The sequence below is a fragment of the Coffea arabica genome, chromosome 7c (genome assembly GCF_036785885.1).
Source record: "Coffea arabica cultivar ET-39 chromosome 7c, Coffea Arabica ET-39 HiFi, whole genome shotgun sequence".
NCBI lineage: Eukaryota > Viridiplantae > Streptophyta > Magnoliopsida > Gentianales > Rubiaceae > Coffea > Coffea arabica.
This window is the reverse complement of record NC_092322.1, coordinates 4,751,597-4,768,669: the sequence shown is the minus strand read 5'-3', so window position 1 is coordinate 4,768,669 and position 17,073 is coordinate 4,751,597. Positions and strand designations below refer to the sequence as shown.

Here is a 17,073-nt window from a genome sequence, read left to right as displayed (position 1 = left end):
AGGGTGACCAGATAAAGGGTTTAGGAGCACTACCCAAGGCCCGGATAAGATCACAACCCACGCAATCTTGGTGGATGGAGCCGGGGACAATGTAAAAAGCTGCTACCATCAGCCAAGGACTAGAGAGGAGGGGATTCCGTCCCCCCACAGCACAGCTGAATCGCTGCTGCCAGCCTAAAGGCTAAAGCCTATCTCCCTTGTTTGGAAGGAAGCTGCCAAACCCAGATTTCACTGGTTCCATGTCAAAGACCTACTACTACTGACACAACATCAACCTTTCCTCGTAGACCCAGCAATCACCTCCCATAAATGCCTAAAGGCTAAAACCCATTTTCCCTTTCCATTTTCATCACCTCCTATCCTTCCCCACTTCTCACTCTCTTCTCCAAAATGGGGACAAAAATCGTGTATATCATGTATAAGTATATAGCAGTCACCTACAAGTATTTGAACTACTATTTCTTTCAACCCAACCCTTTCATAGGTAGGTTTAAGCTGTTGACATGACAAATCTCGGCAGGAGGACTGCGTTGCAAAATCGTTGATATTCTGTCGAGTAATTTATACAAGCAAGAGCAAGCACAAGAGCTGAACCATTAGGCATACCAGACAAAAAAAACACCCTGATCTAAACACCACCGCTCTCACCGAGACATACCATAAATACTACAAGCATTCCCCTTCCACTGAACAACAAGCAAGAATCTGTGAATCCATTTTTATATTTCGTCGAGCATTCTAGCATTTTGGCTAACTATGCAATGCAAGGCAAGTCCAGCAAAATCACTATTCGCCGCTTCTCTCCCCAATATCAATGTGGCACGAAACAACATTCAATTCTACCACAATAAAGAAAAACAATCGGAACATTGCCCACAAATCCTCATTAAAATATTTCAAAGCAGTTGTTATATGATATTCCATATACAAAACTTCGCTACAAACTGCAAGTAGACATGGGGCAGCTGAAGGAATTAGTGCTGCCTGAAACTAATTCAGGAGGATTGAAGGTTTAAACTTTTGCTTGAGAACTAGGACGCTCAAAGGTGAATAAAAGTGAACAGAGACTTCAAAAGCAATGGCAACTCAAACAAATTCTAGAAAAGTAATTCAGAAATGTTACAAATGGTACAGGAAAAAAATGAGATTGCTGAATCTGAATCTGATTTTATGTTCGAGTTCTGCTACTTTCCGCATTTCTTACAGGGTAGAAGTAAGGATGGGCCTGCAGAAAAAGCTCCAGTATTACAAAACAACTCACAAAACTTTCTAATAATTAAACATGCGCCACTAAACCCAGAGGCTGAGGGTCTTGCCACTGAGTATATGTAGCCTTAACCAGACTAGGAGAGAGGGCACTTTAATGTATCAGAACTCTGAAACTTTGCAGCTCATAACAAAGCATATAACAACTACACAAAGGTCTGTGGTTCTCCTGCTAAATTTAATATACGTGGTCTCCTATGAACCAAAGAAAACCCTGATCCTTAAAACAAAGTATTCTTCCCAACTCATAGTTGAAAATAAGTTCCCTAGTCAAAAGGAAAGAGTTCGGAAAAGAAGATTAAGAAAGCACTGGCATTGGGCCTGTCAATACCAGACATTACTGTCAATGTAATTTGACAAAAATCTGGCATTTTCCTAAACAGAGAGACAACCAAATAACAAAATAAATCAAAAGTTGCTTCTTGACCTATAAAGGAGGGTTAAAGAATTTTACCATCGCTTCTTTTGCAGTAGGCCGTTCTTGATGGTCATACCGCAGCAACTTGTCAACAAAGTCAATTGCCTTGAAAACAGAATACATACGGAATCAGCAAGAATCAAGTCTAATTTGGCTCTTCACAAGTAAGACTATGTCTCCTACCTCAGGCACGGCTAAATGTTGATTATCAGAATTAACGAACTTCATCCATGGTTTCCTGCTATGCCTGTATAACAAGAATGACCAGATTCTTATACATAAACTGAGAATGAAATATACGAGAGTTAGTCAACATTGAGGTTTTTGCATTAACCTCCCAACAAGTGTAGCTAGTTGTGGGTCTAGTTCCAAGCGATACTTGTTCAGATAAGCATTTAACTCATCAGTCCCCAACACCTATCATCCATGAAAAACTAAAATATTATCACTCAAACGTGATCATCCAAATTATTCCACTCCAGAATTAAATGGCAAGCTATAACTTGCCCATGATGCATGTCAATGAAAGCAAATGCAAATTAATGCTAATTAGATTTCCATGGCCATCACCATTGACAAATATGGTTCACAAGTATTTAAACTAAACACCATTGATAAATATAGTTCACCAACATAAACAAGTTCAAGTATACTTAGCCACATCATGCCCAAAGTAATAACCAGATGGATAGCCAACCCAAATATCAGTTATGCTACTCTTTAACACATTCATGATTGATGGTGTATCCTCACGGTAGTATTTTCTGAATGAATACTATTCTACTTACCTTAGCAATCTTGACCAATTGATCATAATTGTCATGCCCATAAAAGAAAGGCTCCTTCCGGAATATCTGCCAGCACAAGCCATCAAAATAAGCATCAAGTAAAAGAGACAAGTCCACATTATTAATCTAGTCTGCCACCAACATATAACAGTAGGAAATCATCCAGATATAATCAACTTATCCCAATTCTGTTTATTGTATGAGCAAGGTGACACTCAAAATTCAGGTACATGAAAATGAAAACAAACAAAAAATGGGTATGTGTATTTGCAGGACAATCATATCAAACATTCATCAAAGAAATGAAGATAAGAAAAATTTAAAACCAAGCAGATTGCAAAGAAGAAAATGGTTGATTACCATTCCGGCAAACATACAGCCAAGACTCCACAAGTCCAGTGAGTAATCATAGTCTTGCAAATCAACAAGAAGTTCAGGCCCTTTAAAGTATCTGCAAAGTAAACGGTAAAATAATTAAGTAAGCTTAATGCAGATGAAAATGAGTACTTTCAAGGTGGGGATTACAAGCAAAATGATAAAACCACTCTCCAAAAAGATTATATTTTAAAATGGCTCTTGAACTTCTAATTAAAGTTGTAAGCAGGCACCAAATGCTCCAGAGTTTAAGCCACAGGTCTCTAGAAGAAATAGAGAAGCCTTATCTATGGCATCCAATACCAATAAAATCATTATTTTGATCCGCTATCAATACCACCAGGAACAAGAAACAAAACTTCAGCTATACTGAATGAAAAAAATTAAAAAACAGAGTTTTAGGTGCACTCCAACCAGAGTACTCAATACACCATACCAAACTCGCAAACCATCCCGCTCTAACTTGGGCTTTAGGTTAACAAACATCATGTCAATTTTCAGTCCAAAGGTGCAACCCATCCCGCTCTAATTTGAGCTTAAGTTTAACAAATATCATGTCAATTTTCAGTTCAAAGCCATTCAAACTTTTCAAATTTACTTCTTCTAGACTTCTGAATGGATAAAAAGGTCATTTCCCCACTCCAACCTATTGGGCTTGAACTTCAATTCCATCTGCTCAATAATGAATCCAGTAAAAAGTCAGAACTGTACAAGTTGATTCCTTTTTTTTTTTAACTTGTCTCGAAATGAATCATATCATTTCTCATCTCTTTTGTTACTTCCCTTATGCATGAGCATAAGAGTTACTTCTCATCAGTAATTCTGCAATTGAATGTGCCATAAAAGTCTAACAGAATTCTTTTAGACATCCGTGTCCTTCCTTAAAAAAAGGGTAGGCTCCATTACTTTAAGTAAACTACTAGCATAACCCTCCAAGTTTCAGGAAAAACTCAAAATATCATGGCTTTGGACTATGATTCTGTAATGTACTGGAGATTTCTATGAGAATTAAAAGCAACCTCAATTAGGAAGGTGAATACCAAAAAACTCTGGATGGCAATTGCTATCATTCTTTTTATTTCATCATTTGGCAATCAGCATCTGAGGCCCTAATAAGAAAGCATTTCATCCTCCAAAACTTCTTTCATGCATATTTGATAGCCAATGCAACACAATACTACACCAAGAATCCACAACAGACATCCTAAATCTAGATTAAAAAAAGTACATAAGAAAACACATTACTAGCATCATACGCAATCTAACCACAACAATTGGAAGGAGGCAAACCTAGAGGCTACACGAACGTTGTATTCTTTTCCAGGATGATAGAATTCTGCAAGTCCCCAGTCTATAAGACGAAGTTTACGCTGCTCATGATCAATCATGACATTATGGGGCTTCACATCACGATGCATGATGCCTTGAGAATGGCAATAATCTAATGCCTGCACATAAAAGGGAAAGAAAACCTCAAAATTAGGATTCTGAAAGATGACATCTTTATATGTTGGTAACTCAATAGGAACTGGAAAATGATGTCAAAGGAAAATAAAGAGATTAAAAGATTCCAGCGCACATAAGAAAATCAAATCAAATGTCAAAAAAGTCATAATCTAATTGATCAAAAACTCAGCATTTTGACACCTAACCTTCCTCAATGCTCATAGCCAATGGTGAGGCTCATTTACCAGGCTCAAGGAAGTAAATTTTATACCAGTGCCACTGAAATTTTTTTATAACAAAGGTACATATGCAGCTCTTACCTGGAGAATCTTATTGTACCAACAAAGTCAGTTTGCAATCTTACTGAATAACAACCCCTGAATATTACAGAGAGAGACTCTTCTTCATCAACCTATTCTTCTAGTTGATCACCAAAATCTCTTATTGGACTTTCAGGAAACAAAATAAAAGACAATTCATGATTACTTAGAAGACACCACTTTCAATTTTTTTTTCTACTGATATCAGTTTAATCAGCATTCAGCAGCAACCTTCCACCGACCCCCTTTGCCCGTGCCCCACAAGGCAGGTTGGCTCAGAAATATGTCAGTCACTCAAAGAAACATAAATTTTCTGACACCATGTCCTATTGTAGTGAGGCTCCCTTGTTGAGAAAGATATGATCAAAAATTACTTTTAACTCCAGTTGCAGTGACAAAAGATCAGCATGCCAGCCATTACTATTCCTATCAGTCATTGTATTATGAGATACAGGTCAAGAAAGAATGTCAGGAGCAATGATCTTCAAAAACAAGTATTCAAGCATACATCACAATTCACAAGTAGAGTTTTGGAAAGCTCTTGGCAGCACTTATGATAAGTCTCAACAATATCCCAATGCAAATCAACAACCACCTAGACAAATTAAATGATCAAGGTAGTCAACCTAAAATAATCAGCAGTTTACTTGCAACCTTTTGACACTAAAAGCAAAGGTCTTCCTCTACATTAATTAAAGAGAGAGAACAAGAGGCTTGCCTTCAAAAGTTCATAAATGTAATAGCGGATATCAAAGTCTGATAGTGTGGGATAGAGCACTTTAAAATCTGTGTTGTTCACATATTCAAATATAAGACTCGGAGTCTTTGACTGCTGATCCCTAACAATATCAAGCAACTTTACAATATTTGGCCCACCACAAAGATTCTGCAGAATCTTAATCTCCCTCTTGATCTGCAATGCATGACATATAAGTAAGTTTTACAAAAGGACATAAATTAAAGAACACAAATGAGTACTTGTTCAGATACTCGGAAAATTCAGTCAGATTATCCATGCTAAATATATCATGCTACTACCTTAGCAAATATAGTTTTCCTCGAAACTGCACAATACCCTCAATACAATTATAAGATAAAACAAAAAATAGTAATTTCCAAGTTAGTAGTAAAAAATTTCAGTGAGCTTCTTTGGGATATGCTAGGAGGTAAATTAGATTGCTAAAAGCATTAGACGAAGAATTTTAACCGAAGCTCTGCTGCCAGTAGTGGCAAAATCTATGCATTCAAAGTAAGTGAGCGAGGAAAGTTCTCTCCATGTGCTCCTCTAACAAGTAGGCAATTGTGAGAAAGGACAATTTTGACTATGAATATTAATAAGAACATGATTTTCTAGAAAATTTTCTAATTCATTAAAATGCTATAGTAGAATGACTACAAAATCACTTTACATGTATTCAGCTACCAATACACGAGTTTGCTTGCAATCAAATTACTTATGCCAGCTTTTCCTCTTTCAGATAAATGAGGGGAATCCCATACTATGCTCCATTTTACAGAACTAATAGAGACTAAGAAGGAAAAAGAAAACATACAAGGATACTTCAGGCATTCATAAAATATCCATTAACAGGATTTCCCTTCCCTTTGTTTCCATTCGAAAATGCGAATACACTAAAATTTTGAATAGTTTACTTTAAACCTCAAATTTCATTTCTTATCCCCATCAATAATATCCACATACACAACACAGGATCCTTCCAGGCACCTCTCTTCTGTTTGCCTTTCATTTTATCTAAACAAAGACGTCCCAACCTTTTCTAACCATGCACTATGAGAGACTAAAAGCCCAAATACTGACCAAAAACAACCAATTACAGGAGGCTTACGCATTACAAGGAATTTAAGACGTAATTCTCAAAGAAAGACAAGAGATTGGAACCTTAAATTCGTTAAGAGGGCAATCAGGAGATGCACCAAATAATACTTCACAAAGAAAGAAGAGAACAAAAAATTGACCTTTTTCTTTTTAACAGGCTTAAGGATTTTGATAATGCATTTCTCATTGTTGGTAGTGTGAACTCCTTCGAAAACCTCACTGTATTTTCCTCTCCCCACCTTCCTTACCACCTCATAATCATCCTGCTCCCTATCACCCAACAAAAAAAAGCCCATAATCAATTAAAACAAAAAAAGGTAAATAAAAAAACGTGACGAAAATAATCCAAGAAATTCATTAATTGTCACCCAATTTGCCCATAAAAATGATGGAGCAATATTTGTCACTTCAATACAATCAATTACCCCCATTGAACAGTGAGGGACTCATAATCCCAGTACTCCTTAGGGCGGATCACATTAATATCAGTATAAACCCGGGCCTTGGAGGCGGCGCCAGGGCGGCGGACAGACTTTCCGATCTTCTGCGACATGGTTTCGGATGGTGATAGCGACGGCCGGAGGCGAGTAGACGCAGGCGTAAGCTTGGGAGAATGTGTGAGCGGCGGTGATTGGGGTGGAGGTGGAGGACAAGTTGGCGAGGGTTTCTGCTTTTGCTGTTGATGAATAAGAGAGAATGGGGACCGGGAAGATAAACGGCGAAGGATGACGGTTGGGAAGGTCTTGGTTGGAGTAGGGAGAATCAAAGAGGAAGAGAAAAGGGGGCCGGTTTGAATATGAGGATGATGGTGACGAGCGATGGAGACGATGAATTGGCAACAAGGCCTTACGGCCATCAAACGGAAGAATTAACGGGGAGACTTCTTTATGCCCAGCAGCGGCAGCACAATCACCAGCATCCAAATCAATCAAGTGGAAATAGGGATAGGGAATCCCCCCCGCCCTCTCCGACAAACCCTTTCTTTCCTTTTCGTATTTTTTTTTTCCTTTTCCCTTCTTATCCCATCTTTTCCTTTGTCACTTTCTTTTCTCTTCTTTTCTTTCCGTTTTCACTTTGCTGTTGATTGGAAACGACGTCGTGCAGACGTTCATCTACCCGAGCCCGCCCCGGTTGCCATTTTAGTCCTTACTCACCTCACTGCCCTTTTCACCTTCTTCTTCAATTCATCAATGCAATGCAGCTTTAGGAGTTAGGAGTCCCCATTATGAAGATTTACTGCTATCATCATCAATGTTGCGCATGTAGGATCATCACTCACTTCAAGGCGCAAGGGCAAGGCTAGAATGATTATTATTACTATTAACTAATTAACGACCTTGTCCAATTTTTTCGCATTAATTAATGATGTAGTCATTAGCAACGCCTTTGCTGTTGCCCTCCGGTAAATTTTACTGCTTCTTATTTGTCACATTTCTTGTCATTTGGTGGGTATTTTCCAATTCAATAGACACCCACATGTCTCATGATAGTACCCTCTTCTTTTTTTTTTCATCACTGTGGGTATTCGGATCTACACCCGACTAATCCCATAGTGCTCCAGCAGAGCGGGCCCGACCGATGCTGAAAAAGATAAGGCCCGACCGATGCTGAAAAAGATAACAACTAGGTTGCTGCTCAGGATCGAACTCAGGTGGAACTCACCTAAGGAGGCTACTTCCACCCGCTGTTTGAATGATAGTACCCGATCATTCAATTTCAACCCTTTGGAATTTTTGTTGTATAGTTCTTTTTTTTTTTTTTTGCATCAAGTGTAATATTGTCCCTATAGTATAAATCGTGATAGAACTTTTCAATCACTTTTTTTTAAAAAAAAAAAATCTTGCAAATACATTTATCAGAAAATATTATATTAAAATTGTTCTAATAATACAACCACCCAAAATGGAGCTATAGTAACGTCAACATAACACAGGATCATTTCATATCTTAGCCAAAGAAGATAATGAGCATAACAATATGCTAGCCATAGTAACGTCAACATAATAACACAGGATCATTTCATATCTTAGCCAAAAAAGATAATGACCAAAACAATATGCTATATAACGAACGAAAGTGTTGACGGCTTAATGTGTTTAGTACTCATTTAAGTCATTATTTTGCTTTTGTAAGGGATTGGAACGTGGATATGATTCTTGATGGTGACAATTTCTATTCCAACCGGAAAACCGTGAAGCGGAAAATGACTTCGATTCCATATTTGGATGACATGATGACGGAACCTTTTTACCTCAAGAAGTGACCAAGGAATCCAGGTACTTCTCTTTTTTTTTTTTACATAAAATCATACGGGTGCACCATATTGTGATGAATTTAAAAAAAGTCACATATAATGATACATTGATAAGAGGTACGGTTTGAATTTTTTACCTCTCACAACCATAATATATGTGGTGGCCAACTCATCCATACGAAATTGATTGTGATATGGTCAATTAATTAGTTACTGCATTCTCCAAATATAATAATTGCCTGTTTGTCTTTTAACGTCAATTGCTCGGACAGCGTGACCTTGATCTAAAATGCTACCTTTTGAAAGCTATGCAAGGAGCAAATGTTAATCTTTGAAAGTTGCAGAATAGAATCACTATGTGATGCACAAAAGTGGTAGATAATTAAGTTAGTTTTCCAAAAGATTAAGAACCAAAGCATTGGGAGTGGTAGGTGTTGAGATTAAAAAATCTCTATAAAATAAAAAAAAATATCATTAGAAATCTCTAAGAGAAAATAAACCCTTACTATCAAACCAAACCTTACGAGAGACTTTTTATTAAAAAACACAAAAAAAAAAACAAACAAAGGAAAGGATTGTTCTAATTCCCATGGAAGGAAGATGTTCTATTTACTAAGAAAGAAAAATGAGAAGGAGAGCTTAGATTTAAAATAATTAACATATAATGGAAATGAAGGATGAGATATGTGATATAGGGAGGGAGTGAAGTGATAACCCTCAACTTACACTTAAATAGTAATAATAATATTGTAATTGAATGGTATTTTTACACTACATGGAAAAGATACAAAGATATGCAAGTCTAATGTGTGTGTGGAAATATATATACATATATATGACATTTAGCACTACTTCTACCTCTAAACTAACCTATATAAGGGAGGAGCTAATTGGGTTAGGAAGAACCAGTTGAAACTGAATCATTATTGTGACAGTCCCACCTCCTCTCAAGGCGAACTGCCTGTCAAACTCTCGTCGGGACTTAGTCAACTAATGAACCAGCAACCCAAGAAAACTAACTAAATATCTTCGAAGTAAATGTTACAAACCATAATGAAAATATAATCGTCACACCAACTTCTTAAACTTATAATATAGAATTAAATGTCAAACTTACAATTTTAAACTTAATTTACATAATAAGTGCCCAACTTACAAATTCAAACTTATAAAACTCAAAGATAAAGTCTTATAAACAAAAAAATTACAACTCAAAATACAAGTTCAACATAAAATTTAAGACTACGCAAGTTCTTGACAACAGTTCCATCACAGACCTATTAAGGAAAACAAAAGGGAGTGGGGTGAGCTAAAACTCAATGAAATTTCAAATAAATATATAGGCATATACCCAATTAGAGGCGTAATATAAACAAATAAATACAGTGTGGATATCACCCAAACGATGTATAGTCAAATATAGAGAAAACACATCTTAAATTATTAATATACAGAGTCTCAATAGAATCGAAAGAACTCGAGTGTGATAGAGTACACGCTCACCTTGAGTTTGTCAAATCAATGTTTAGATCAAACAATCACAAACAAAATATTCAGATATCTCACATAGACAGGTAACATGCAGTGAAACACTCACCTGTTAAGAAATGTAGAGTTTGTCTGTCAAGTCCCGTGGTTACCCTCACTTTCGTTTCCCAATCCTAAGGTAACAAGTAAAAGTCGTTAATATTCTAGATTCATTTTTCAACCCAAACGTAAGTTTATTAAGTGACCAAGTGGTCCGTTAATTGACTCAATTTACCATGTAAGTTAGACAAAAAATGTAGAAAAAAATCATAAGAAAATGAATGTGACAAGTGCAAGAAAGTTGAATAAAAGGAAAATCTTATTCAAATTCAAAAAATTTTCTCGGGTGTAACAATCACACGCTCGCAGTCTCGAAAAAATGGTCATATCTCATTGTAGAAAAATCAAAATCGAGTACCGTTGATGACGTTGGAAACTAGACTCAAAGGGCTTTCCAACGGTATAAAATGTAAACTCTAGTTCCTCTCCTATCAATACCAGAAGTCCGAGGAAGTTGACTGATTTTCCTGTTCTGATCAGATCAAGGCTTTGATAAAATCGGCCTATTCCTCATTCCTAACCTCATTCATTTTGGCTCAAATTCATCAAATTCAATTTCCTAAAGTTAATATACAACAGCTAAAGTTGTATAGCATCATTTAAACTTAAAATTCAACACACACAATGATAAAATGAATCAAGGCAGTCCGGCCAACGAGGAAGAACAAAATAGTCCGCTACCTTGCCAATCAACCAATTTACTTGCTCAATTTCACCTCAACTCACACACAAGGTTAAACCAATATTTAGCCAAATTTCTTAAGTTTAATTAAGGTTCAATAAGTAACAAAGATTAAGAAAAAACCTCCAATTCATGGCCGGCCAACAGCGAGGAAAAAAGAACAGTCCCAAGTTCACATTCACCACCAAATTTCATCATTTCATTATTTTTAAGTTAAACAACATTTCAAGAGTTATTTCTAACTTTAGGAGGGTTCATAACATACTAATACATCAAGAAAAATCGCAAACAAAGTTTAGACAAAGATTCAAACACATCGTATGCCATACATCTAACCTTACTTCCACTTACTTAGTTCAAGGAATTAACCACAAACAACATCAAATCAACTTCTAATTTGTCATCAATACCTTAAACACTTGATATTAAACAATAAAGTTAGAGTTTAAGGATCATTTACCTTTTTTAAATGAAGTTTCAACCACCCAAAAGTCCACCAAAGCAAGATTTCCAATAATGAATCACAAGCAAGCCTTGAAGATAGTTTGCTCAAACTAACTAAGGTTCCTTCTCCTTGGTTTTCCTCAAAATCTAAGTTAGAGTTTTAAGCAAGAAAAATGAAATTTTTCTCCTCTCGTTGGAGCTCAAGAAAGTCGGCCAAGTAAAGAAAAAAAATGGAGCCAAAAGATTTAAATTGCTATTTTCCTTGGTCAATGTGTTTGAGTGGTTGGGATATAGACACTTGGCCCAATCTTAGCCATTCCTTCTATTAAACTTTGCCAAATAAATGTTTCTTCCATCCAAATGCTTCAAATATCTAATTAGCACCCTTAAACTTTCACGTAAGGTCTCAAACACAATTAAAATGGTATTTGGTCTTAGTGTATATAGTGAAATAAAATGATGTCAATTCAAGGAGATGTTACAATTCATATAGAAAGACAATGCATATAATACAAGGAAATGTTACAATTTATTTAGTCTTAGGGCAATGCAAGTAATTTAGAAGAACTTATATTTTTAAGTGAGGGTTCTCACAATCATTGGATTAGATAGTTGCACTATACATATGTTTAAATTTGGAGAAAACAAATATTATGTGGCGTTTGGTAAGAGGATTTCGGAATGGAGAATTATAATAAATCCCATAATTGTTGATTGGATTACTACTATCAGAATTGAAATTTTGGAATCATATCTAAAACTTTGAAATTTCTCAATTCCTTAGTAACCTGGACGATTTTGGATAAATCCAACTTTGATTCTAGTTTAAAAACGGGGTTCGTCCTGCCACCCTTAAAAAAATTAATATATAATTATATAGAATATATATTAATTATAATATTTGTATAATTATATAATATATTTATAATAATAAATATAATTTATATTTATATTTATTATATACACATATATAATATATAATATAAATATATATTATTATTTAATTAAATATAATTATATTTATATAATATATTATAAATTTATTAATATTATATAATAATATACTTATATTATTTATAAATGTATATTATACATGCATATAATTATAATATATACGTGCATATAATAATATATTATATATTTCTATATAATATATTATAATTAATATTTCTATATAATATATAATTATAATTATATATTTATAATATAATAATTGTATAAATATATATATAATATTCAATTTAATTAGTCACAAAGTTATAATAATGATATTATTAATTATATGTATTATATAATGTTTATTAGTATATGTAATATAATTGATATTATCAATTATATTAATAATTATACATGTTTACTAATAAAAATTATTAATTAGTTATACTAAATTTACTAATACATTTAATTGGTGAAAATTTCTTATATCCCATTTCGAAAGAATCAATGAACCTAACATCAACTATATTAATGATATACATTCCTCGTATTGAACGAAATAGATATATTAAAATGACTGATTCTATTCTAAATCTAATATAAATGATCCTAAATTTGAATTTAATTTCAAGGTGCGAACCTTAATAACAAATGAAATGATAGGAGGCAACGATCGAAACTTTGACCTTCCAAGTTCCAACCAATAGAGACCTTTACCACAGCTTTGTCGTGGCAAACAGCCCAGCGCTGTTGGTTCTACAAATATATCCAATAGAACCTAAATGGGTTATCCCACAGCTTTTGGGCCGTCACGTGCTAAATTGTTAATTGAATCTATGACCAATTTACCAATTCGTTTCCCAAATTTGAGCGTCACGTGTTAATTGAATCTATTCCAATACTTTTCCGAAATTGCAGGCGTTTTTATCAGTCAAGTCAACCTTTTGAAAAGCGAAGCCAAGCCAACCTGAGCCTGAGTCCCGAGAGGCCGAGACCTAACGCCTCACAAGTTGTGAGTCACAACTCTGAAACAAACAGAAAGCGGGAAACTCCAAAACTACCCAGAGCTGCAAGCCTTGGTCCGCATTCCCTTAGAATCTTCGTAATCCATTTAGGGGTTTTATCTTCAACGACATCCAGGAATTGCGTAGAACACGGAGGCTGCTATGGACGAGGTGAGGGCCAGCTCAGCTTGGGTCGCCAATCACTCCTCTCACGTCACCGTCGACTTCTCAGGCATATTTATGATATTTCATTTTTGGGTTTTTGGTTATAGCTGTCACTTGTTTGATTTTGATGGGATGATTGAAATTTGAGTGTTTATGGTGTTGCATGTGCAAATGAGTGTGAATGAATGGGAGTAAGTATATTCTTGCAGGCATTGAGAGAGTTGCGGAAGCTGTAAAAGATTCGATACCAAAAGTGGAGTGGGATTTTGAAGGGATTCATTATTTTGACAATGGCCCTCTTACTGTTCAGTACTTGTTTGTTTTGGATGCTCTAAATTTCTGCTTCTGGCCAGGTATCTTCGTCTGTATTTAACGGAATTCATTCTGTTTAAATTGGTATTCAGCTTTCTTACATTTTTGTCAACACTAAGTACAAAAAGGATTTAATTTTTAATTGCACTTCCGTTTTTAAAATGGTGGAATTACCTTGAAATTAAGCGCTCAGCTTATTAATTCAAGGTCTGGATTATAAGTGCGAAGACATTTCTCGTTAATTTAGTTAGACCACCTTTCTTGTCTTTTCTTTGGTGTCAAAAGGAACCCTTGCACCACAAGCCTTTTCAAATCAATTCCACTTTAGCAACAATGTTGCTGCAGTAAAGAGAAGATAAATACTGGTTCCTTAACTGATATTAACCGGTACATGAGAGAAAATATTCAAAAGGCCTATAATTGTGACCTTGTATTGTTATTTATCCTTTTTTTCAAATTTCTGTATCTCACTCCAGTATATCTTTTTACAACCTTGGGTTGTTCAGTTCTTCCTATTAATGGCTGACATTTTCTTTTTGGGTTTTGTTGCGATTTGATGTAGACAAGGAGATGAGCTATGAGCATTTAGCATCAGGATTGAAGGAAGCTCTTCAGAATGACAAAACTGCATTTGATGCTGATCGCCTGCAGAAGTACACTGGTAACCTAATTCCTTAAAAGGACTTGTCTCTTGGGATGAATTCCTCGATATTATTTGGTCAACGTGAAACACCTCCGTATCTGTACTTTCTGTCTCCCACCTGTTAGAGATGGTCAAGCACTCGCTCAAATTTGTGTTGCAAACCAGTACGAGCCATATAATGCCTTCTCTTAAAATCTGTGTTTTTTTATTATTTTATTATTTATTCGTGAGACTTATAGACTGCAATCAAAATCTTGGCACATTTTAGTACGTTGTACTCTTTGTTACTGATATTGATATACTTCGAGATTTCCTTTTTCTGTAAATACTCATTCTGGGGGCATATCATCGAATCCACTTCTGAAGATTTTCTAGCTCAAGTTGTTGGAGGATAAGCTCTTATTGTAAACTTTCACTTTAGATTCCCACTTTTCCCATTCATCATTTCCAACTGTTGCTAAGTGTAAGCTACTACGGGTATGTCTTGGCCGTAAAGAATCAGATTTCGATGGCTAATGATTGTCATCTCAAGCATTGTTTCAGGTCCTGAACTACGCAAGATGTTGAAATGGCCTAGGCCTCTTCCTTTGGAGGATGAAAGGGTGCGCTTAATGCATGAGGTACTGTTGCAGAGTTTTGATAGAAACAGGTTGGAGGGCCTGTTCTGTTTGTTCCATTTCTACGTAGCAAACCACGTTAGCTTTTTAACCTACTTTCTTGCTTTTTAGGTTGGATTAGAGTTGGAAAGAAATTTTGAAGGAAAGGCATTAAAACTTGTTGAGTCCTGTGGAAAATCAGCTGTCAAACTTGTGGCACTCATCACACGCAATTTCCCTGGTATGACTTGCCTGGTTCTTTATTCCTGTTTTGCTGAATAATTTTACCATTTTCTAACATGTTATATGTGATGCAAATGAACTTGTTTTAGGCTTCCGTGACCACACTGTATACAAAGGTCATCAGGTTTTCCTGTATAAAAGAGCCCAGATATTTGCTGCAGATTTATGGGGTGCATTTAAAGGTCAAGGATATGGAGAATTTAATGACATAGGTGCAATAACCATATTTGCTGATTATATTGTCCCAGCAGTTCTCCAGCAGCTTGGAGTGTTGAGATACAGTTCATCTCTAGCTAGTAATGTTGATAACCAAAGTGAAATTGGCTCAGGCACTGAGGAGGAAGTAGAGTTGCGGGCATGCTCTGTCTATGCCGTGGAGAAAATGAGAGAGTTAATAAGTAAAAAATGTGGAAAGCAGGTCCGTCTTGCTTGTCATTGTCTATTATGGTTTCCTCTGTTCTTTAGTTTCACGTTTAATTTGCTTGAGTGCAATGTGTATGGATGAAGACAAAATGGATAGTGATTCTGTGATTGTACTTGGTTTTTGCTTCTTTACTTATGCACTGAACCAGTTGTGGCAGAGTTCTTCCAAAGGCCTTGTCCTTTGAAGCGATCTGTATATATTGTTATTGCTGAAGTCTGGACTTATGTTTAGGCTACAATAGTTTGATAAGCATGTGAAATCTATAGTTCACAAAACTGTAAAATGTATATGAGGCTTCACCTCATGTAGCTTTGCTCTCAGAATGGCCACATTGTATTGTGTGTGTGTACTACTTTGTATTAACCTTATTGAACCCTTCACCAGCAGTATATGCTTATATTGTGGGTCAGGGTCAGCGGTTGTAAGACTAAACTATCAAGTATTCATGTTCTGTGCAAGCACCCAGCATCACCAGGAATGGCAATTGACTTGTACTGTTCAATTTTGCCCATGCTACATGTCTTGAACTGTCTATATCTAAAATTCTGCGTAATTTGCATCCGCCCTATGGTCAGAATAGCATAAATTCTACTTGATATTTTTATGCCTAATGGTCTACGTGAGTTCCAGTTGAGCACAGCAAATTTTTTATTTGCATTTGCAACTAAGATAAGAAACTATCGGCAATCTGAATGAGAAGCATTTTACAAGTACATATTCAGTGCAACGATTTACACGTGAAATTCATGTTGTCTTTTGTTGCTTCCTTTTCTACTATTGGCTTCTTTGCTTAGCATGATCCTGTATTTCAACTTAATTATGCCTGACTAATATTTTCGTGTGTTTCTCGATTCAAACTTTCCTGTATTTCTGGTTTAATGTTCTTTTATTTATATCTTATATCTTCTTTTCTTACTTATTCAGGTTTTGAGTGTGGAACTGGATCTTTGGTTATGGTCTGTTGGTACACGATGCCCATCTCTTCAGCACCATCGGACACTTTCTATATACTATTGATGGACCATGCAATGAAGTTGCTGTTGTTTGGGCTCTTGAGTTTTCATTTTGTGTAGGATAGTCTGGGGTGGGTTAGATCAACAGAGAGAGAGAGAGAGAGAGAGAGAGAGAGAGAGATGATTTTGAGAAGCTGGGAAAAAACACGACAATGTACTTGTCATATTGGATCTCTTTTTTGTTTTATGAAAGTTCCTCCGTCACTATTTGAATTCTGGCTGTTTCTTGTTTGAAGACCTTCTTTTCAACCTCTATATGTGAAACATGCTTCTGTATCATTAACTAGCTTGAGAATAAGCAGTAGGAATCCGGACTATAA

At 35.7% G+C, this 17,073-nt stretch overlaps 2 protein-coding genes and 1 long non-coding RNA gene across 3 annotated transcripts; 1 reads left to right on the top strand and 2 right to left on the bottom strand.

The window, feature by feature from the left end:
• Nucleotides 1-869: 869 nt before the first annotated feature.
• On the bottom strand, nt 870-7,438 carry LOC113699169 (casein kinase II subunit alpha). The gene is made up of 10 exons (XM_027219314.2): nt 6,876-7,438; nt 6,591-6,720; nt 5,332-5,526; nt 4,138-4,295; nt 2,833-2,923; nt 2,473-2,538; nt 2,019-2,101; nt 1,868-1,931; nt 1,721-1,789; nt 870-1,225 (listed from the first exon to the last, which is right to left on the bottom strand). Exons 1-10 carry the CDS (start codon nt 7,304-7,306, stop codon nt 1,169-1,171), a joined length of 1,344 nt encoding a protein of 447 aa, XP_027075115.1. The 5' UTR covers nt 7,307-7,438; the 3' UTR covers nt 870-1,168.
• A 2,334-nt stretch (nt 7,439-9,772) lies between these two features.
• LOC113698870 (uncharacterized) lies at nt 9,773-10,367 on the bottom strand. The gene is made up of 2 exons (XR_003450312.2): nt 10,302-10,367; nt 9,773-9,981 (listed from the first exon to the last, which is right to left on the bottom strand). It is a non-coding gene; the product is annotated as an uncharacterized lncRNA (long non-coding RNA).
• Nucleotides 10,368-13,306: 2,939 nt separating this feature from the next.
• Nucleotides 13,307-16,966, top strand: LOC113699213 (uncharacterized). Its single transcript, XM_027219411.2, has 7 exons — nt 13,307-13,589; nt 13,732-13,875; nt 14,397-14,495; nt 15,021-15,097; nt 15,206-15,314; nt 15,406-15,734; nt 16,665-16,966. The coding sequence occupies exons 1-7, from the start codon at nt 13,520-13,522 to the stop codon at nt 16,755-16,757; spliced, it is 921 nt and encodes a 306-aa protein (XP_027075212.1). The 5' UTR covers nt 13,307-13,519; the 3' UTR covers nt 16,758-16,966.
• The last annotated feature ends 107 nt before the right edge of the window (nt 16,967-17,073 follow it).